Raw genomic sequence first — 22,135 nt, 5'->3', positions numbered from 1 at the left:
CAACCCCGAGTCTCGTTTTGTTTTAACCATCAAACTTGATCATCGTAGGAGTTGGGACAAGTATAGGTAGTATCTTTCTGAGGTAGCTAGGGAGCCAGGTGATGTGATTTCATTTCAAATAAAAACTGTTTAAATTATTCATAAGCAACTAAGTGTTATTTATAACATTTTTTATATTATACACAGACAAAACATTTGGCAAAGACCCCCATGTTAGATATGAGGTGAAGCACAAGTGACCAAGTGCATGGTCCTACACTCTTGGTCCTACGCTCTGCAAAATGCTTGTGAAAAGTGACTGGTTCTAGGAAGGGATTTTCACACACATAGCAGCCTGCATGCCAGAGTTAGGAATCATTTTTTCTTATGTTTTTAAATTTTATTTATTTTTATTTTGCATGGTGTGTGTTTGTCTGTGTGTCTGTGTGTGTGTCTGTGTGTCTATGTGTGCATGTGCACATCTATAGAAGCTAAAGTCAGTTCTCTTTCCACCACATAGGTTCAGGATGGCAAGTGCCTTTCAAAAGTTTTTAATAGCTGTGTTGGAAACTTTATAAGACAATAAAAGTTATTAGCCTTTATAGCTTAGAGGAAAGGTGGCTCTAGCCTTCAACAGAAAGCAAGCAAAGCAAGTATAAGATGGAATAGTCACGTTTTTAAAGCTACATTTATTTTTGTATCTATGTTTGTGGGGACTCAAACTCTTGTCATAGGGCTTAGTAGCAAGTTCCTGAGCCATCTCTCCAGTCCTGGAATAGATTTTTTTTTTTCTTCTAAAGATAGGGTCTTATTAGGTAGCCCTGGCTGTCTGGAACTCATGTATAGACCAAGCTGACTTCAGACTCACAGAGCTCACCTGCCTCTGCCTCCCAAGTGCTGGGCTCAAAGACATGTGCTACCACATCTAGCCCAGAAATAGATATTTTCAAATATTCAAGGTCTCAAGCTCTGAACCTCATTTCTCCTGGTTTTCTTGTGTGCTTTTTAAATGGGTTCTCACTGGCCTCAGCCTCTCAGTCTCCCAACATGGCCTCTGAGAAGTGACATTACAGACCTATGCCATGTTTCTCAGAAAAAAGATAGCCACCAAAGCCAGTCTAAACCAGATACTCCACTGAAATGTTTGCCATTTTCACAGATAGTTAAAGCTGTTCTAAATAAGGGTGAGAGGGTGGTGCTACAGCTTCTAGTGGGTGGAAACCAAAGATGCCTCACACCCAACAGTGCAAACAGTGGAGTCCTTGGATCAGGCGAACGGCTCAAGCAGGTGATGTATTTAGTTAGGACTTTGCACTACAGAAGTTATGCCAAATAGAAATATTTGAGGCTCACTTGGAAAATAAAATCCCATTTATTTTACAGCTCTTCCACATAGATTTTGGGCATATTCTTGGAAATTTCAAATCTAAATTTGGCATTAAAAGGGAGCGAGTACCTTTTATTCTTACTTACGACTTCATTCATGTCATTCAACAAGGAAAAACGGGGAACACTGAAAAATTTGGCAGGTGAGTATTGCCCGCTGTCCAGGAGAACTGTCTACCACTTCTGACCAGCTGCCTCACATTTCCCAATGTCTTAGTACTTTCCTGCTGCTGTGATACAATACCCTGATAAGAACAACATACAGGAGAAAGGACTTACTCGACTCACAGTTTAGGGGCTTGTGGGAAAGTCGTAGGAGCAGGAGCTTGAGGAGCGGGCGGTCACCTTGTGTCATGGCCCAGAAGCCGGGAGCACCGCCTGCTGCTGCTCACTTCTCCCCCTCCAGCCAGGGAGCAGTGCTCCCTCTGATCAAACACGCTCAAGGCTAACAGTTGCAGGCACGCCCAGAGGCCCGGCTCCCATCTGCTCCAGATCCTGTCAGTGGGCAGTTAACGCTGTGCATCACACCAGCTGAGGACTATTTAGATCTGGGAGATTCGTGGTCGGATAACAGAAGACTTGGGTGTGGGGAGGAGTTACTGTCAGATCCCTCACCAGTTCAGAAGTAACCAGGAAGGAGATAGAATGCTAGAAATTTGATGTTACGGTGCTTTAGCATACTTTCTACCTGTTTCAGAAAATTTTATCCCAAAACTAATATATTTAACAGGAAGATGCTGGGAGAGCAGGCTTTTTGATATTGTTCTGTGTGGGGAACCAGAGAGGAAGCCTGGGTTTGATGAGAGCATTGTTGTTTGGATGTTTGTACTTATATTGCCTCTGTTCCTTTATCTTAATGTGGACAAAAGGCGTTGAAGAAACGGCTCAGCAGGAGCCATTGGTGCTTACCACTAAGCTTGGGCTCAGTGTCTAAGCCTCAAAACTCCATGGTGCAAGGAGAACCATTGTCCTCTGGCCCCTGCTACACACACGCGCACACACACTAGATAAATAAAGGCATGAATGAATGAATAAATATATGTGAACAAAAGTTTTAATGTGGGCAGAAGTAATTGAGTGGTGAGCAGAGGTGTGTCACGTGGATACCAGACTCTGTGCTTAATAAAGACTGATCGTAATATTTCTGTGGGAATTGGGTTGGATGGCTCTTGACCACTGTCGTCTTAAAGGGGAAAAAGAGAGAAACAAACAGGACTGCACATCATCAGCTTCGACTTTAGGGACTGACGAGATTAGTAAGCCAGAGCCCAGATGGACGTTCAGAAAGGCCTAGAGACTGTAACTGTCACTGTTTTGTGGTCAGCAGTGTGGACAGAAGGTACTAAGTGGTCAGGCGAATGTGGCGTGTGGATTGTTGTTGCCTTGCCTATTACTGTAGAACCTTAATTACTTCTGGTTTGAAGAGAGACCTATGGTTGTAGGAAGCTTGAATTATGTAAATTATAGTCTGAGGACTCTTTTCGGAGAGGCACACATTAGCTGAAGCACACATGGAGGTGCCCTCGCTCTAAAGGTGTCTTGTTTTCCTTTGCAAATGTCCTGCCTCCCTCCAATACCATGCTCCGGGGCGCTTCTTCAACCCAAGGTTCCGCCAGTGCTGTGAAGATGCGTACCTGATTTTACGGCGGCATGGGAATCTCTTCATCACTCTGTTTGCCCTGATGTTGACTGCAGGGCTGCCTGAGCTCACATCGGTCAAAGATATACAGTATCTTAAGGTAAAACACTGTTCTCTCTGTGTGTGTGAGACTCTGTGGACACAGGGCTCAGTTAGCTCGCCATTCAAAATGTCCAAAGGAGCCAGGCAGTGGCGGTACCTGCCTTTAATGCCAGCACTCTCTAGATAGTCAGCAGGTGGATCTCTGAGTTGGAGGCCAGCCTGGTCTACAAAAGGATTTCCAGGACATGCAGGGCTACACAAAGACACCCTGTCTCAAAAAACCTTTTAAAAAAATATTTTTTTTTCCAAAGGGAACTGGTAAGATGGCTCAGGGAAGGTGGCCTGCTGCCAAGACTGAAGCTCTGAGTTCAGTCCCTGGAAAGAGAACCAACTCCCTGTTCTAGATCTGCTTTAGATCCGATTTAGATCTGCTCTAAAATGCACGCACACGCACACACACACACACCACACACAGACACACACACCACATGCACAGACACACACCACATGCACACACACACGCACACACCACACACACACTGACTCATGCTCACAGGCATGGGCATGCACATGTTATAAATTTTTTTTTTTATAAAGATGACTTAAGAGATACCAACCTCCAGTCATCTTGTTAAAAATCGAGCATCCAAAGGGAGTGGAACAAGATCATTTCCTCCGGTGTTTGCCAAAAAGAGAAAAAAAAAAAAAACCTGTGACGTTCCCGTGAAGGAGTTTGTAATGTAGATGGTTTCTCCACAGTGGAAGGTCATGCTACCGTGCTGGTCCACACACTGGGGTAGTAGCTGCCCGCACTTTGGTTTCCACTGGTTTGCCTTTGACCTTCAGTCATCAGAGCAGAAAAGCAGCTGAGTGTCTTGCAGTAATTACAAATTAATTTCATCCTCAAAATTCCTTTGCTAAGGCCAAATTGTTGTCCTTCCTTGGTGTTCATCCTGCTCTGCAGGTGACATCCACGTGGAGACATGGAACTAACCGTCTGAACGATGGAGAGGCTGGCCACACCAGCATCTTGTAGATGACCTCCATCCAGGGCGGGTAATGTCACACACTTCTCTCTCTCACTTTGGGTTTTAGGACTCGCTTGCCTTAGGGAAGAGCGAGGAAGAAGCACTGAAGCAGTTCAAGCAGAAGTTTGACGAGGCCCTCAGGGAAAGCTGGACTACTAAAGTGAACTGGATGGCTCACACAGTGCGGAAAGACTACAGGTCCTAGCATCCACCCTGCTCTGCCGCACTTGCCTGTTCGTTTCCTTTCCATTTTGCACTTGCACTATTGAACACGACCCTGCCAGAAATGCAAAGGGAATGAAATCCTGAAGCTCAGAGTGAAGTTCAAAACACGGTGTCCCGCAGAGCCTTGTCTGAACCACCCCATGCCCACCCTCTGTTCCCGAGTGCTTCCAGGACTCATCGTGAACAGCAGCATGGAGGCCCCTTCCTGCTGACCTTGCACGCGAGGAATGCTCCTAGGGACTGCTGGGATCTTTTCTTTCTTTTCTTCAGTATTTGGTCTTTACCAGAGAGGTGTACATACTTCTTTTCAGTGCTGCGACTCAGCCAACAACTTACCACATTTGGGGGCTGGGAACAGTTCTAAGAAAGGGATCTCCCTCTCCTTTTTAAATTGTGTGAGCTACAAATTACACTGATTATGTTGAACTTATTATTTTTCAAAGAAAATATTTTAAACCTGTGAAAACTCACTAATTTTGTTAATATTTATCATGATGGCATCATTTCAGCCAGACTCGCTGAGAATCTATTGGTGGGGCAAATATAATATATATATATATAATATATATGTATATATATGCTGCATATATATTTATAAAATTTCTAGTGGGAGTTCTATATAAGAAGATGTTTCTTTGGTATTCTTCAGCCTGTGTTTTCAGGTTTTACAGAAGCAGAGATTTTCCCTAAGTTACTCTTCGGTTCACTGTAGATCCAGTTCTTCCAGCCGCTTCAGCACTGAGGCGCCATGAATGCGGGTTCTCTGTGTAGCTCTGAGAGTTCGTTTCATAGAACACAATACTTGAGCAGATGCATCCAAGGAGGCGAGCAAATGAAAAGGAATCTATTTATGGAATAAACTCGAAACCTAAATTTCAGTATTTTAGTAATATGCCAGCTGTTCTTAATGTATTTATTAAAATGTATAACAATGTGATTTTTCAATGGTATTAGTTCAAATTGACATGGATTCATGCCACATGGGAATCTTTAATTTATTTGTTGAGGTACCATATAGCCAGGGTGCTAGGTGATGAGTGGTGTTAGCATGTGCAATAGGAACTACTGGTTTGCTGTGTAAATGGATGTCAGGATCCAGCAAAACTACTGCTTTCTTCTCCAAAGACATGGGAGCCCTCAATCCTCGGTGGCATGGGAAACAACTGAGTGCTTGCCCTGTGACTTCAGTTTTCTATAGGAATTTTATTAAAGAGTGTTTAATTTTGTTGTCCTTCTTAATGTTCTCAGTCAAATAAATGGGTGGTTTCATCTGTTTGGGGACATGTGGGTGTCTTCTTTTTGGGAAGCACAGACTTTGCAACCAGCTCCCACTGGGACTCTCCCAAATGGCCACGTCAGTGGACAAACCAGCCTCAGGAGTGGGCTTGGGCTCGGGGCCTCTGCCCAGCTTCCCCTTGCTTTCTCGCTCCACATGGACAACCTGGGAGGCCTCTTGGACCAGGAGGATGCAAGCCTTAGAGGAGGAGATGTTTCCGACAGTTTGCTGTTACAACCTCATCTCCCCTGACTCTGCTGCACTACATGTGTGCATGTGCGCATGCACACGGGAAAGTGTGGCTCAGTAGCTAGACACTGACAGTGCTCCGTCCATACTTGCTGAATTGCTTGTCTCTGTCTAAGAAGACAGAAAGCTAACTACATTCCGGAATGAATTGACACTCTAGGCTGTACTAGCATCTGCTTGAACAAAGACTGATTAGCCGCTGCCATGACTTTGAGCAAGCTATATTTTATATCTCCTTAAATGCCAAGCTTGTTATGCAGCACATTTTCCCTCTCTGGCCCCCAGCCAAAGGCCCAGATGCCCTCCAGGTTGGCTTTGAGACCTTGGTGTTAGTATTTGGAGGATGTCAGGCTAGAGTTAACACAGATCTCCAGGCAGCACAGCTGGGGGATCATCAGATCACATGTGGACGGCGATCACTCTTTGTTCCTGCGTGCACGTGTTACCTGTAGCTCATCGTAACTGACTCATTAGTCAGATATGAGCCCGCGTGTTGTGTTTCTGTGCCTCTCTAAAATTAGAACTTCTGCTCAGAGGCACCCTAAGGATTCCACTCATTGTCCTGTGGTTCAGTGAGTGCTCCTAAAAGAAGTGTCAGGTCTTCAGCATGTGTTTTATACATCTGTCTTGACCCCCTTGGGGGCATAAAGCCACACACTTGTGCTGCAACCTCTGCCAGTGAGTTACTTGGCATTCTTGGCGAATGCCTCTATAAGATTAGGTTGAAGGCAGGCCTGTAGGGCATCGTCTTAATTAGTGATTGGTGTGGAAGGGCCTAGACCTTAGGGGTGGTTCCACCGTGGGATGGTAGTCCTAGGTAGTAAAAGAGAGTAAACTGAGCGAGAAACATTCCTCCATGGCCTCTTCAGTTCCTGCCTCCGGGTTCCTGGCCTGTAATATGGACCTGTAAGCCGAAATAAACTCTTTCCTCCCCAAGTTCCAAGGTATGTGGGGGTACCACCAACTGAAGTTGATGTAATATAATTTCATTACCTACTTAATAAGCAGGCTGGAATAGACCGAAGCAATTTTAGATTTTAGAGTGGAGAAGCCATCCAATTTGGGAGGATACCAGTTCTCTAATCTCCAGGTTTCTCTGAAGCAATATCTTATTTACAATATCTTCGAGCACCTACCTCAAGACTGTCTGGCTGATCCCCACTTCCCCAAGTCTTCCTTCCGTGTTACCTTCCGCTTGAGTAAGAAAACACCACACGGTCTTCAGCAGTGTGACAGTGAATGACTTCGATCTTTTTCTAATTCATAAAATGTGATGAAGTAAAGATTTAAATTCCAAAATGCTGTGTGCGACTGTGCGCCTGCACCAATAGCAGGTCGTTCCCCAGTCCATCATATCTCCCATCTGTATGTGGGCTCATCTTAACAGAATTCTACCAGGTTAAATTTGAGTATGGCTCTGCCCTTGGTCTTTAAATAAACATGTTCTCCATGTAAATTTATTGTGTAGCCAGTATTGCAGCTGAGTTAATCTAATCAATTAATGTCCCTTGTCCTTTCTGGCCCAACAAAAAGGGTTTTTAGTTGTTTATTTTTCTGGAGACAGGGTTTTTCTGTGTAGCCCTAGCTGTCCTGGAACTTACTGTGTAGACCTGCCTGGCCTTGAACTCAGAAACCCACCTCCCTCTGCCTCCCAGTGCTGGGATGAAAGCTGTGCACCACCGCCGCCAGGCCCAGTATATTATGTTCATTCCTTGCAATGTGCCAAGCAGGAAATGTGTGTGTGTGTGTGTGTGTGTGTGTGTGTGTCTCCCCACTCTGTAGAGCCATTTCTAAATAACTCACCCAGATGGTGGCCAGGTCTATCACACCGTACCACAGCTGCTTCTGCAGCCACATGGACATTGTCCAGGGGGAGCAACCCAGAATGAACAGCAGGATGACGCAATTGACCCCGACGGTCCGCCCTAACCTGGAAGATCTTCCTGTCAGTACTCACACCTCCCATCCTACAGCCCACCTTATGCCTTCAGCCAGCCCTGCATAGCTCACACTTTTCGTTTGTTTGTTTGGTTTTTGGTTTTTCGAGACAGGGTTTCTCTGTATAGCCCTGGCTGTCCTGGCACTCGCTTTGTAGACCAGGCTGGCCTCGAACTAAGAAATCTGCCAGTCTCTGCCTCCCCAGTGCTGGGATTAAAGGCGTGCGCCACCACGCCCAGCTTAGCTCACACTTTTCAATCTCACTAGTTCAGTTGACAGACTTCACTGGTGGAGTCATCTTTAACACAACAGAAATTCCCAAGCCCCAGCTGCAGGTTTGGGACCTTACTTGAGAAAAGTCATCTCATGCAATATACCTCACCTGCCTCTGTAAGAAGATTGCTAATGCAACCGCCTAATTCTCCTGCCCCCTAGAACTCCAGACCAGGCTCTGCAGAAAACTGTAGAAGGTGGGACTGAAGATGACTGGCAATGCCTACAGTTGATACAGTGGTGCAAGTTATCTGTGCCTTGCCACGAGTTTCTGGAGGGAAGGCAGGGCCCAGGAGAGGGCAAGGAGCACAAACTCCCAACAACTGAACAGGTGAATTCAGGAAACTCAGCTCAAGTAGCACTGGGCGTTTGCCTTAGTCCAGAGCAGTGCCAGGGTGCCCTGGTAACCTTACATGGGGGTGGGGCTGGCACAGGGGCCAGAAGCACCTGCCCTGTTGGATGGGGAATCCTGGTGCCAATCGATTCTTAGGGAAGCTCGGGACCCAGAGCTACAGCTGAGCTCCTGGCGCTGCAGCCCCACTGGACAGCCACCATGGTGTTTCTGCTGGGCTTCCTGTTCTTGTGTGGAGTCACGGGTAAGTAAGGGCCATTAGGTCCCCAGCACTACTTCTGCTCCTGCGGGGCCACTGGGGAGGATACAGGACCAGAGCGGGAGCTAGGAGTGGAGGGAGCCTCTGCAAGGGAGCTGCCTGGGGTGCAGGGTCAAAGAGCTGGGACTGGAGCTCAGGGCATGTAAGTGAGCCTCTTGCTTTTTTCCAGAGCACTGCCGCCCAGGGTGCAGGATGTGACTCACTTGTTCCTGCCTTGTCCCATGTTAGCTTGTGCTTAGTGTCTGTCCAGAGATTTCAAATGCTTGGTCAGGTACAGGCTGACTGACAAATCCTAACTCACTGGACTCCCAACCGCTCTGAGCCTTGGATGGTCCAGGCTGCCTTAAGAGAAAGGCACGGAATGGATACATCCAACCACAGCCAGGATTGTTAACTAAATGGCAAAACAAAACAGCCAAGTAGTGCTATCTCTTACAGACCCAGAGCACATTGCAGAAGGGAACTCTGCCCTCTGCTTCAAGTCCATAATGTATTGGCTGATTTTTTTTTTTTTTCTTAAACGAGACAGAATGACTTGGTAATTGCTAAAGAACACATCGAATACATTGTGTTGCTTTTCTTCTCTGGCAGCTGGGGCTGCAGTGGGCGGTGTGGGAGCATTTTTAAAATGCAAGGACCCATCACACATGTGATGCATACCGGTAATCCCAGCACTTAAGATGATGCAGAAGGATGGTGAATGTGTGGACAACTTAGGCTACATAGGTAGTAGCCCCTATTAGTAGATTCTGTGTTCTGAGTCCTGGTGGTCTTTCTGCGGGAATGGCTCTGATCCCATTAAAATCCTATTTACACACTCGAGAACAGTATCCAGGAGCCAGTGCTCTGTTTCCAAGCCTCGTTTTCATCTGAGTCTAATGAGTACTCCCACCTTGATACATTGTAAGCTTGGCTGAAATTTCCCAAGTAAAGTTTCCTGTGCAGAGAAAGGGACAGTTACCAGTTTCTATGGCTCATCTTCAATGAAGGCAGCTTTGAGAACACACTGGTGTTTTCTGAGGAGAAGGAGGGAGAGAAAGGGAGGGAGGGGAGGTGGGGACATGGTTTAGAGCCATCTAGAGCAGAAATGAGGAAGGCTGCAAGTCGCTTATAATAATAATCTACCCTAGAGGATCTTCATATAATTGCCTAGATTTGATATTTTTTTCTGGAATGTTCCATTTTGATAGACACCATCTTAACCCAGAGCATTCTGATACTGCTCACTAATTCTTCTGCTCTTTGGAATCTAATTCTCACCCTCCTCTACCTCGTGAGGGCGCAGTGTCCACTGTGGTCACATCCAGTGAACAAATCACATTTCCAGCTCTTGCTCCTGTCAGCCCGAGTGGCTCTGAACAGCACTGGCTTCGCCCTTCTCAGCTTGGAGCATTCTGTCGTTTCTCTGAACAATTCACATTTCAACTTAGGATGATATGGGGCCAGGGAAAGGTTCTTTTCTAGGCCTTTCTGCTTGGGAGGGGCCAAAGACCTCAAATACCATGATGTCCAGACCTCGTTCCAGACTTGAGAGAATTTTCCCTCCTTCCTCTGGCCATCTCTTCTTTTCTTTTCTTCTTTTTTTTTTCCCCTTCCTTCCTGGTGCTGGGAACTTAATCAAGGGCCTTGAACATTCTCTGAAAGACTCTACCACTCATTTCCAGCCCTCCTTCCTTTCTCCTTCCTTCCTTCTTTCTTTCCTTCCTTCCTTTCTTCCTTCATTTTTAAAGGTGTGTGTGTGTGTGTGTGTGTGTGTGTGTGTGTGTGTGTGTGTGTGTGTGTGTGGTCTGCTTGCATGTATGTCAGTGTGAGGGCATCAGATCCTCTGGAACTGAAGTTACAAACAGTTGTGAACTGCTATGTGGGTGCTGAGACTTGAACTCATGTCCTCTATAGGAGCAGCCAGTGATCTTATACCCTAAGTCACCTCTCCAGGCCCACGATGAGAGTCCTTTTGAGACTGAAGCTTTAGTGTTTCTCTGGAGGAGCGTGTCTGTGTGTGAGGGGAGGAGAGGACCTCGGGCCGTGAGCCAATTCAGAAAATGCGTGTACAAGGTCTATAGGCACATTTTTAAAAATCTCTTGATTGTTTTTTACATTATAACTTACGTTTCTCTGGGTACTGGCTTATGAGTTGTATATTTAAATTTTTATAAGCAACCCCAGTCCCAGTGGATAAAAGAATATGGTACATATTTGTGGACCAGATGTTGTGTTGGTGCTTCGGGAGATCATGCAGAGCTGTGAGTGAGGCTTCAATCCAGAGAGAACAGGCAGTCACGCATCCCGCTGGGCTACCAGACAGACAGGGCAGGGTGCTGTGCAAGGAAACTTGGTGTTTTCCTGTTACTCTCCTGGGCTTCGCTAGCTTTAAAAGTGTGGGTACTGTACATCAACGCGCAGAGTCTTAGGTTTGTTTGCACAGCAGACACTCTACCTGCTGAATCATCTCCCATCTCTACTTCAGCTTTTTAAAGATTCTACATTTATGTAGGATGTCATAGAGCACTTGCCAAGTGTGTGAGAGGGTTGGGGCTCACTCTCCAGCAATTAAACACGTAAGATAAAAAAGTGCAGTTAAGCCGAGCGAGGTGGCGTACACCTTTAATCCCAGTACATGGGAGGCAGAGGCAGGTGGATTTCTGAGTTTGAGGCCATCCTGGTCTTCAAAGTGAGTTCCAGGACAGCCAGGGCTAAACAGAGAAACCCTGTCTCGAAAAAACAAACAAACAAACAAAAAAGTGCAGTTAAATAAAACTTCCAGGTGGGTTTGGTGTCACACCCATAATTCCAACACTGGGGAAACTGAGACAGGAGGCTCATGAGGTTGGGCTATGTAAGATCCTGTCTCAGGAAAAACAAAAGAAACAAACAAAAACTCCTTGCACCTGAGTTGTGATATAACTGGTGTTAGGCCCTGGGTTGCTATGTGACTCATTTGCATGGCTCTGTCGGGGTCTGTTCTGTGTTCTGGGGTCGATAGGCACAGCACAGCACACAGTTGAGAGATAAAGGGTCCAGGTCAGAGCAGCATCATAAAATGAGCCAGCACATCTAAGGCCCTGCCTCCCTCCCAGGTCAGAATGCACCTCTCAAAAGCTGACTCTTCCTAATCCTTTCGATATCTGACAATGCAGGCTCGTGCTACGGGCTGTGGTCCACAGTGGTCCACAGGGCTGGGTAGCAGCAGTCCTTGGTGTGGTCCCCTCTTCAGGGTGGTGAGCTTATTCAGGTCGGGGTTGCTAGTTGATTCATTTGCGTGGCTGTATGGAGGTCTGTTCTGTGTTCTGGTGTCAATTGGACACTCACCCTCCAGCTCTTTGCCTTTGTCAGAATGCCACCCCAGTTTTCTGGTTCGTGTGTTTTACGGCAATGGGTGAGTTATTTCTGGACCTATGGATGCAATGAATTTGTTTCACCTCCCGCTGCTTGCACTTGGGTTAGGTATGAAAAGGGCTGGACACACCCTCCAACGCTAAGCATCCAGTCTTTGTGAGGAAGTATGATCCCGATACGTAAGGCTGGAACCTGTCAATAATTTCCTATAATAGAGGAAACGCTGTATAATCTGGCTCCCCTTTGATCCCTGGCCTTTGGGACTCCACTAATTAATTCTGATAAGCCACAGAGAGAACAGTTAAAACTGCCCGTGGGAATGGAGAGGGAGCGGTCACCAGAAAGACTGGCTTTGATAAATAGTCAGCTCTTGGACCGAAGCGGAGGAGAAAGCCAGGAAGGGACAGAACATCCCACGCATCTCCCACCAGTATGGCTTACTCATCTTTGTCACTGCTGTCCCTTTTGATTTCTTCCTTCTGGATTTCATCTGTTCAGGTGTAGTACAGCGAGGGCTCCCGTTCAGTCACACTTCACCTTACCTTTCTCCTCTTCTGACAGCTCATCTCTACTGATCTTCTTTTGTTGTGCTCTCAGATGAAGAGCCTCATGTCTGTGCATCGTTTCCCCTGATTCATAGTAAGTTTCACCAGGCTTCAAGGTCACTGGGAACAAACTCTTCCCTCATGACCAGTGTCTTCTAAAACCAGGAACTAAAAAAGCAACCTTGTGACTCTGATCACCATTGCTGGTCAGAAGAACTGGACCTGAGTCTCATGGCTGCCTCTGAGTCTTGACTTTGTGAACCACCCAAGAGACACCAGACTACCACCCATAGCAGCCAGAGGTAAATGTCTCTCAATCACATGAATAGGACAACCCCTCTCAGGAAAACTGTTCAACACACCATGTATAGCATAAAGCCCATTAAAACAGGTAGGTGGGCACAGAAGACTACCAGGCCACTGCCCATTCTCACCCTGTGAGAGTACTCTTCTCCAAACGGTCCCTTTAGCTACTGCCCACCCCACCTTGACAGTGGCTTGTGTTCTACCATAATGGCAGAAGTTGTTATATGAACTTTTATAGATCCAAAACCAAAGAAAGTGATAAATCAAAGCCTTCTTCAAACACATGGGTGAGAACACTAGGTAGGTGAATAGCAACATGGTGTCAGTCTAAGATGCCAACTGATGACATTCTTAGCAATGATCTGTTAACACATTCCCAAGGTTTATTGTGATCACTAAGAGCATATTAGAGCAGACACAGGTGGGCAGTGAGTGGTTTCGAAGGGCATTATACTAATATAGTCTTAGGTAATTTTAGCTCTGTAATGGAGCTGGTGGAGCAAGGGGAAAGTGGATGTTCCAATTCTGAACAACTGGAAATTCTAATCCATGATTAGACCCTTAGACTCTTTCACATGGAGATGGCTTTTTCCTAGGACTCCAGTTTATACTAGATGAAGTGAAATTATGTGTTGTGTGACCAAACTTTTCCTGAGGAAACCTTATACACTTGTCTGCTCACCACAGATAGGGAGCCCGGGACCAACCAGTATGAGCCAATGAATTTTATGACAGTTAATTACAGGTACAGAAATGACTCAAAGACAGCCACATCAGCAAAGTCCACCTCAGCATGGGTGACAGCTCACAAAAGCTGGGAACCTGGAGCACACTGCATAGCCTGGAGGCAGCTCAACAGGTTAGAGCGTGTCCTTCCCAAGGGACTCAGTTGAACTAAGCCTCTTCCAGGCAGCTCAGCTGTCCTAGTCTTCTTTGCAGCTTGGCTTGTCTGTAAGTGACTCTTGGCAACTTTATTACTTACTCTGGGAGGGAGAGGTCTATCAAAGCTGGTCTGTTTCAGGAACTTCCTGGAGCTTTTTGAGTTGTTTAAGGAGCTTCCCATTTAAGGAGCTTCCCTCCAGAATGGAATGTTTGAATTGCTGAGGAAACAGTTACCTAACAATATGTGTCAAACCATTCCTTTGTTTTCTTGGGACAAGGAAAACCTCATCTATTCAGCAAATGTTCATTGGCTTAGGAACTCAAAATTATCTTCAGCTGCATCAGGAGTTTGAGGTCACCCTACATGAGATCCTGTCTCCAGAAACAACAAGAATAGAAACCTAAATAAATAAATACCAATTTTAAAAAGTCAAAATATCACTAAAAGTATAATTGAATGAATAAAAAGAGGAAAGGAAAAGATTTCCCAATAATGTAAAAATTGATAAGCAATGTTAGATGAATATATGAGGGCTTATAGAGGATAAAAGCATAAAAATTTTTATAAAAGTGAAAATATTACTAAAAGTGTAGTTAAAAGCAAAGAAATGGGAGGGCTGGAGAGATGGTGCGGTGGTTAGGAGCATGGCTGCTCATCCAGAGGGCTAGGTTTCTAGGTTTGACTCCTAGCTCACACTTGGTGGCTCACAGCTGTGTGACTCTGCAGCTCTAGTTCCAGGACAATCTGGTCCCTTTTCTAGTGTCCACAGGCATTGCACGCACATAGTACACAGACATACATGCAAGCAGAACATTCATACATGTAAAATAAAAATAAATAAATCTTTGTTTTTCTTGTTTCTCCATGTTACCTTGGCTGTCCTGGAACTTGTTCTGGCGACCAGGCCAGCCTTAAGTTCACAGAGATCTCTCGTCTCGCCCTCCCCGAGTCCTGGCATTAAAGGCATGACCATTGCCTGGTCAAAAAATAAATCTTAAACACAAACAAATATAAACACACAAAAACCCCACAGGAGTGGGAATCACAGAGGCTAAATAAATAAATAAATATCCCCCAAACAAAACAACCCCTGCAAAACAGGGTGTTGGAGCACCTTGTTTGGGGTCCCCGGAAACTGCAACTTTCCCTGCTGAGGGATGCAGGTGTGCATGTCAAGTCTTGTACTGGAACCTCATAGTTCTCTGGTTCCACTGCAATGGGTGGCAGATGGCTGACTCCATGTTTGGGACCATCAGACTCTAAGGCTGTGTCTGCTCCTGACCACCAAGCACAAGTCACAGCCTAATCTGCGATTCTCACCACCTGGTTCCTTTTGCTTGTCAGTGTCTAGGCTGTTGACTCTTCGTGCCTGCCACACAGGGTCCTCTCTCATGCTGGGCAAGGCTAGGCTAATCTCAGGAAGCTCACCAGTTATACACACTAGGTTCCCTCTCACGACCATGTCTGTCCATGGCTCTCCACGTCATGCAGAGTGAAAAGATAGGATTCCTTTCTGTGACTGACCCATCCACCAGAGGGACCACTGTCTCAGCAAGCCTGGCATCTTCATTTGAGATCTCTAGGCTGCTCTGCAGGGTCGGACCTCCAGTCTCCTCTGTCCAAGGCACCTGGCTAAGCTTTTGAATGAGGCTTCTGCTTCCCATCCATGGGCCAGGCCATTGAGTGGCAGGAGCTAAGCTAAGCTTGGCTTCTTTGTGGAGTCGCCATATTCTCACTGGTACCCTTCAGCTGGTCTGTGTCTGCCTTCATGAGGCCCAGACGCTTCCTCTTTGGAGCAGGGTCTGCCCTCTCTTTAACGGGGTCACATGAAGGTGGCATCTCATCTGCTATCTTACATGGAAGTTCCTCCCCCTTTAGTAAACCTTACATTTTTAGAGTTTTAGATTCACAGCAAAATGGAGCACAAAGAATAAAGTGTTCCTTTACACCTCTGCCCCCACTCATGCACAGCATCCCAAAGAGGCACTGCACCTAGCTCAACGCAGGAGTACCATCCCAAGTCTGCATATTGCATCCTGAGTCACTCTTAGTGCCGGATTTGCTCATGGGTTTGGATAAACCTGTCATAACAAGCAGGCACCATTTATACAGAAGGCGTTCACTGCCCTACTCTGTAGACTCAGAGTTTTCAAACTCTACTTTTAATAAGGGTTCTTATGTGTTTTAACCTCCCTTCTAGCCCACCACCCACCAGAGGTAGTGGAATGGAAAGGTTAATAGAGCAAAGGACAGTGTGGGCCTGCTCAGAAATAGCTCTTTGGAGCAAATCCCATCTGTGTTGTCAGGATATCAGCAGTTCAGTTCACATGAAGCTGCTAGATCCACTCACAAACACCATTTACAAATCAACAACAGCAAGTTGATCCAGAAGAAATGACAAGGCTCTGTCAATTGGCCTGAGTCTGCAGAAGTGGTAAGAAGCCATCAAAACACCACCAGAAGTTCTTTTTTGTTTGTTTGTTTCTTGGGTTTTTTTTCCCTTCCTTCCTTCCTTCCTTCCTCTCTCTCTCTCTCTCTCTCTCTCTCTCTCTCTCTCTCTCTCTCTTTTTATTTCGAGACAGGGTTTCTCTTTATAGCCCTGGCTGTCCTGGAACTCACTTTGCAGACCAGGCTGGCCTTCAACTCAGAAATCCACCTGCCTCTGCCTCCCAAGTGCTGGGATTAAAGGTGTGCACCACTACTGCCTGGCCAGAAATTCTTTAATGGTGATTCTTTCTCTACGACAAACAATGACCAGCAAAGAATGGTAAGGTGAACCAATACCACACAACGTCATCCACTGTCTATTGGGTTATATTAATATCCTCTCCAAATATCATGTTTTCTCAAGTGTTCGCTCTAGAAAAACATCACATGCCCTTTTTCCAGGCAGCTTCCAGAAAAACACCACCTGTCTGTTCTCTGCAAAACATCTTCTCTCAGGTCTGATTCAGCAAAAAACATTCTCTCATAAGACAGTTTCCAGAAAAAACATCTCATGACACAACTGAGTCTCCAAATAAACCAGAAATTTTCACTTCACTACTCATGTGCCGGCTTCCCCGTCTGCTAACCACTGGCAGCTACTGATGATTTCACTCTCTGCTTTCACCTTTTGCAGGCTGCCTTAGAGTTGGAACCATGTTGTGCAGCCTTTTCTGATTGTCTCTCTCCTTAAGTGCATTTAAGATCAGCCCATTTTTCTGCATGGCTGAACTCTGTACGGGGGTACTCCACCTGGCAGCCCTTCGGTGTCTTTGTGGTTGAGACACTTTCTGGAGCCTCTGGCCCTGATGCAAAACCCTTTGTTTTTTGGTTTTATTTTAAATATCTATTTATTTAATGTACATGAGTACAGTGTAGCTGTCTTCAGACATAACAGGAGAGGGCATCGGATCCCATTACAGATGGTTGTGAGCCACCATGTGGTTGCTGAGAATCGAACTCAGGACCCTTGGAAGAGCAGTCAGAGCTCTGAGCCATCTTTCCAGCCCCAGATCATCAGACATAGGTGCTGTCTGTCTGTCTGAGTTCTCCAGTGGGGAGCCATTGGCTTTCCTTCTGTAATTCATAAGCACATGCTTATTGTCTGTAGGATGCGCTCTGTGCTGTATAAAACACCCAGATCTTTGTCATTCCATGCTTGCCAACTCCCACGATCTTGCCTGAAATGATCATTACTGTGGTTTTACCAAACGATGCCAAGTGATGACTTTCTTTTTAAATACATTTTTTCCTCTTTGCCAATTTCTACTTTTCTCTAAGATTTTCCTCACTCAAAAGAAAAATGGAAATTCTTACATAAAGCTCCATTTTTCTATAATTTGAGGCTCACAGAAAGAAGAAGGAAGTCATCAAAGACTCTTCAGACCAGCAAACAGCTTAAACTTGCAGAACCTAATTAAAGAAATGAGGTCACTTCCTGGCTTCCTGTGAGTTCACTTCCGGACTTCGGAATCAACCTCTCTCTCTCTCTCTTTTTCTCTCTCGCTCTCGCTCTCTCGCTCTCTTCTCCAGTACTGCTCCATTTGAGAGCAGATACATAGAAACCAGGATGTTTTTCATCGTTAGTTATATATACATGCACATGTTTTTAATATTTACATTTTATTTATTTATTTGCATGTGTGTGTGTGTTGGGCACATGTTTACTTTAGTGCACACGTGAAAGTCAGAGGACAACTTGCAGAAGTTAGTTCTTTCCTCCCACCATATGGGATTGGGGTCTGTTTATGGTTGTCAGTGTTGGTGGCAAGCTCCTTAGCCCACGGAGCCATCTCACTAGCCCTCATTTATATAGTTGTATCTTCACATATGGGTGCTGTATCTTCACTCACTTTAGGTAAACTTTTCAAACTGGAGTATACTTAGAAATTCAGTCTTCTCTTGAAAGGAAGTATTCATGCCTGGAGAAGTTAAATGCTGGCAATAAACTGTAATTTATAAGAAAGCCATTGAAGGGGCTGGTGAGATGGCTCAGTGGGTTAGAGCACCCGACTGCTCTTCGGAAGGTCCAGAGTTCAAATCCCAGCAACCACATGGTGGCTCACAACCATCCGTAACGAGATCTGGCACCCTCTTCTGGAGTGTCTGAAGACAGCTACAGTGTACTTACATATAGTAAATAAATAAATCTTAAAAAAAAAAAAAGAGCCTGTTTTTTTAAAAAAAAAAAAAAAAGAAAGAAAGAAAGCCATTGAAGGGCTGGTGAGATGGCTCAGCAGGTAAGAGCACTGACTGCTCTTCTGAAGGTCCTGAGTTCAAATCCCCGGAACCACATGGTGGCTCACAACCACCTGTAATGAGATCTGACGCCCTCTTCTGGTGCATCTGAAGACAGCTACAGTTGTTTCGGTAAAATGTTAACCAGATCTAAACACCCCAGCATCTGTTCGTGCCTCCTCTACACCTGCCCAAGGATTCCCCAAAGGAAGATACATACACGCAGCCTTATTTTTAATATGCCTTAAACAGCCCAATGGATGGGTATTTCCAAACCTCCCCATGACTAGCACACTCTCTGCTCTGATAGTCCTGAATTATTACTTTCTAAAATCTATATTCCATCTCTGCTGCCCAGACCCAATCAGGGGAGGGGCCCCTTGGGTCACTTTACCCCAACTCTTACATACTGTATGCTTTCTCTCCTGCAGCTCTCAGGCTTGATCTTTCTGCCCCACCCCCACCCCCAGTCAAGGTCATTCTAAAAACTCCTTTACTCTCCTGCTCCCTTGCCCAGGAAATCTAAAGTCCTCCTCTGTCTCTCGGCCCAGCCAATGGCCACCAGCCACTTTATTTCACCAACCAGCTTCTTACAGGCAGACATAATGGTTCCCATGTAATTTTGGGAGGCGAATGAACACAAATAGCCTTAAAACAAATCTGCATAACCTAAGGGTACAAGGAAGTTTGGGAAAAAGATAAGAGTTAAGAGCTGCGAGAAAACTCTGCCTGTGAATGTCACCTTAACACTTATAAAGGTATGCAAATCAGCATGTGCCAAGTACTCATAGGGTACTCACATGGGTGAGTGCCCTATGAGTGAGTACCATAGGGTACCACCATATGGATGAGTACCATAGGGGTGAGTACCATATGAGTAAGCACCATATGGCTAAGCACCATATGAGTAGTACAGGTAGAGGAATTAACAGTTACAGGAAGCAGGGATGGGTAGGTCAATGGCCCTACTGCAAGATATAGGGACAAACTGAGAAACTAGAAACAGCAGAAACTTTTTACCTAGGAAAAACACTGGGAGAAAGTGCACTTCATATCCTTCCATCCTGGCTGGCTTCCAGAACTTTCCTCAGCAGGAGCATGGGAGCGTTGCTGCATCTTTCACATCAGGAGGCACAGGGTGTCTGTGGCCTCTGGAAAAATTTTTCTCTTGGGTGAGGGTGTAGACTCTTGAAACAGTCTTGACTATCTGGGAACTCACCATGTAGACCAGGGTGGCCTCAGAGTCATAGACATCCACCTGCTTCTGCCTCCCAGGGGCTGGGGTTAAAGGCAAGCTTGTGTCCTCAGGCCCAGCTCTAAATATGCATTTTTAAAATTCTATGTTGTGTATTATTACTGTATATGGTGGTTTGAACGAGAATGGCCCCCATAGGTTCATATGTTGGAATACTTGGTCCCTAGTTGGTAGAATTATTTAGGGAGGACTATGAGGTATGGCCTGGTTGAAAGAGGTGCATCACTGTGGGCAGGCTTTGAGGTTCAGAAGACTTGTGCCATTCCAAGTGGAAGATACAAAGATATATATATATATATATATATATATATATATATATATATATATATACATAGACAGGTAGATGAAATATAAACTTTGCAGTGTTCCTTTATAAACTACCTTTATCAAAACCTGTTCCTCAGAAATACTTTTAACTATTCAGGGCTAGGGATATCGCCCATTGCAGACTGCTGGCCTAATATAAATAGACTCTAGCCTCAGTCCTCAGTACCGCTGTCACAAGAACAAAGTATCCATAAAATTTATGGAATCAGATTTCATAAAAATTTAGAATTAAAGACAATTTGGCAGAAAACAAATCAAAAGTTATTCTCATGTGCACTGCACACAGGGTCCTCAGGGAGCTTTTGCATTTGTAGACAATATTGACCTCCAGGGCTCTAGAGCTTCCTAGTGGAAGCTCATGTCTGCAGAATGTGAGGAGGGTGGTGGCACTCTAAGGTGATCACTTAGGATGAGGAAATTCCCATAGTCACTGCACTTCATGAAGTCACAAACTAACCTGGGCATCCCTGGGTGGGATCTGCATCCTTCTAGGTCCAGGTCTCACNNNCATCTCCCCATCCTGTCTCCTGAGTGNCTTCAGCCTGGAGCCAGCCAGCCAGCCAGTGACAGCAAATAGATACTCAGTACCATGCCTTTCTCTCTCTCTCTCTCTCTCTCTCTCTCTCTCTCTCTCTCTCTCTCTCTCTCTCTCCAGATCTCATTGGGAGTGTGAGCATCACTATTCCAGAGCAGACAATTCAGGAAGCCCAAGGGGAAACTGTCCATCTGCCCTGCATGTTCACTCTTAGCCCTGAGGACCAAGGACCATTGGACATTGAGTGGCTTCGGCTTTCAGGACCTAATAATGAGGCGATGGACCATGTGGTGAGTGTGCCCTACACCTGCTCATTCTCACTAGGCAGGTGTGGAATCATGGCCTGAAGCCCCACTGCCCAGGCCTGTGAACATGGATAGAATGACCTGCTATTTCAGAGCAGGAGTGATCATCAGATTTCTTGAAGGCTTCAGGAGACAAGAGGACGTTGTGGACATTCTGAAAATGTGGTCTTGAAAGTGTGTAAGAGGGACTGGAGAGATGGCTCAGTGATTAAGAGCACTGGCTGCTCTTCCAAAGATCCTGAGTTCAATTCCTAACAACCCCATGGTGGCTCACAACCATCCGTAATGAGATCTGACGCCCTCTTCTGGAGTGTCTGAATACAGATAATGTACTTACATATAATAAATAAATAAATCTTTGGAAAAAAAAAACAGTGTGTAAAAGGAGACAAGGAACGTGTGCTAAGCAGGCTGGGCAGTGAGGGTGTGTGTGTGTGTGTGTGTGTGTGTGTGTGTAGAGTGAGTGTGATCTAGAATCTGTCAGAATTTAGAGTCAATGTCCTCTGTCTTTGTTGCTCAGCCTGGCCACAAATTCCAGAGCCCAGTCATCCTTCCATGTTAACCCCTCCTCCTCAGCAGCTGAGTATACTGCACTGCATCTGCCCCAGGAAGGACTTTAAGATTTATATGAGGCTCCTATAACCAGCAAAGGGGTCATGAGATGTATACAGTGTGATAAGCATATATATTCTCACAGTCTGTTGTTCTCATTTCCAGATAAATCTCTCATACAACCAACTTCTTCAAAAGCAGAAAAAAAAAAGCCAACCATGGTGACACATGCCTGCAATCCTTTTCTATGTAGGGAGAGTGAGGCAGGAGGCTTGAGAGTTTGAGGCCAGCTTAGGGCTACATCCAATTTACAGGCCAGCCTGAGCTGCACAGCAATAGCAAGTAAGCAAACAAAAATGAAGAAAAATTTAAAGTCTATAAAATATGTGTTAAACTATAGAAACTATGTAAAAGATTGTTGTAGAAGAGTTTTAGTTAGGGTTTACATTGCTGTGAAGAGACACCATGACCAAGGCAACTCTTATAAAGGCAAACATTTAATTAGGTCTGGCTTACGGGTTCAGAGGTTTAGTCCATTGTCATCATAGCAAGAAGCACGGCAGCATTCAGACAGACATGGTACTGAAGAAGGAGCTGAGAGTTCTGCATCTTCATTCGAAGGCAACCAGGAGAGACTGGGATCCTCAGGCGGCTTGGAGGAAGCTCCCTCCCACAGTGGGTGGAGCCTGAGTGTAGGAGGAGACCTCCAAAGCCCACTCCACA

General features: G+C 45.5%; 2 protein-coding genes across 3 annotated transcripts in view; both read left to right on the top strand.

Annotated features, from left to right (window-relative positions):
- Pik3cb (phosphatidylinositol-4,5-bisphosphate 3-kinase catalytic subunit beta) overlaps positions 1-5,580 on the top strand; it is a 104,077-nt gene extending 98,497 nt beyond the window's left edge. For both annotated transcript variants that reach the window (XM_021171807.1, XM_029481349.1), the window contains exons 22-24: positions 1,363-1,508; positions 2,972-3,104; positions 4,142-5,580. In XM_021171807.1, coding sequence (XP_021027466.1) covers positions 1,363-1,508; positions 2,972-3,104; positions 4,142-4,279 — 417 coding nt within the window. In that variant the 3' untranslated portion in view covers positions 4,280-5,580. The remainder of the gene's footprint in view (positions 1-1,362; positions 1,509-2,971; positions 3,105-4,141) is intronic.
- A 2,916-nt stretch (positions 5,581-8,496) lies between these two features.
- Positions 8,497-22,135, top strand: part of LOC110302465 (coxsackievirus and adenovirus receptor homolog) — a 28,452-nt gene continuing 14,813 nt past the window's right edge. Inside the window, exons 1-2 of the mRNA XM_021173256.1 lie at positions 8,497-8,631; positions 20,676-20,845. Of these exons, the coding sequence (XP_021028915.1) occupies positions 8,589-8,631; positions 20,676-20,845 (213 nt within the window). The 5' untranslated portion in view covers positions 8,497-8,588. The remainder of the gene's footprint in view (positions 8,632-20,675; positions 20,846-22,135) is intronic.

The sequence above is a fragment of the Mus caroli genome, chromosome 9 (genome assembly GCF_900094665.2).
Source record: "Mus caroli chromosome 9, CAROLI_EIJ_v1.1, whole genome shotgun sequence".
In the NCBI taxonomy this organism is placed as follows: domain Eukaryota; kingdom Metazoa; phylum Chordata; class Mammalia; order Rodentia; family Muridae; genus Mus; species Mus caroli.
Note: the sequence above shows the minus strand (reverse complement) of the source record. Positions and strands in the feature narration are given on the sequence as shown.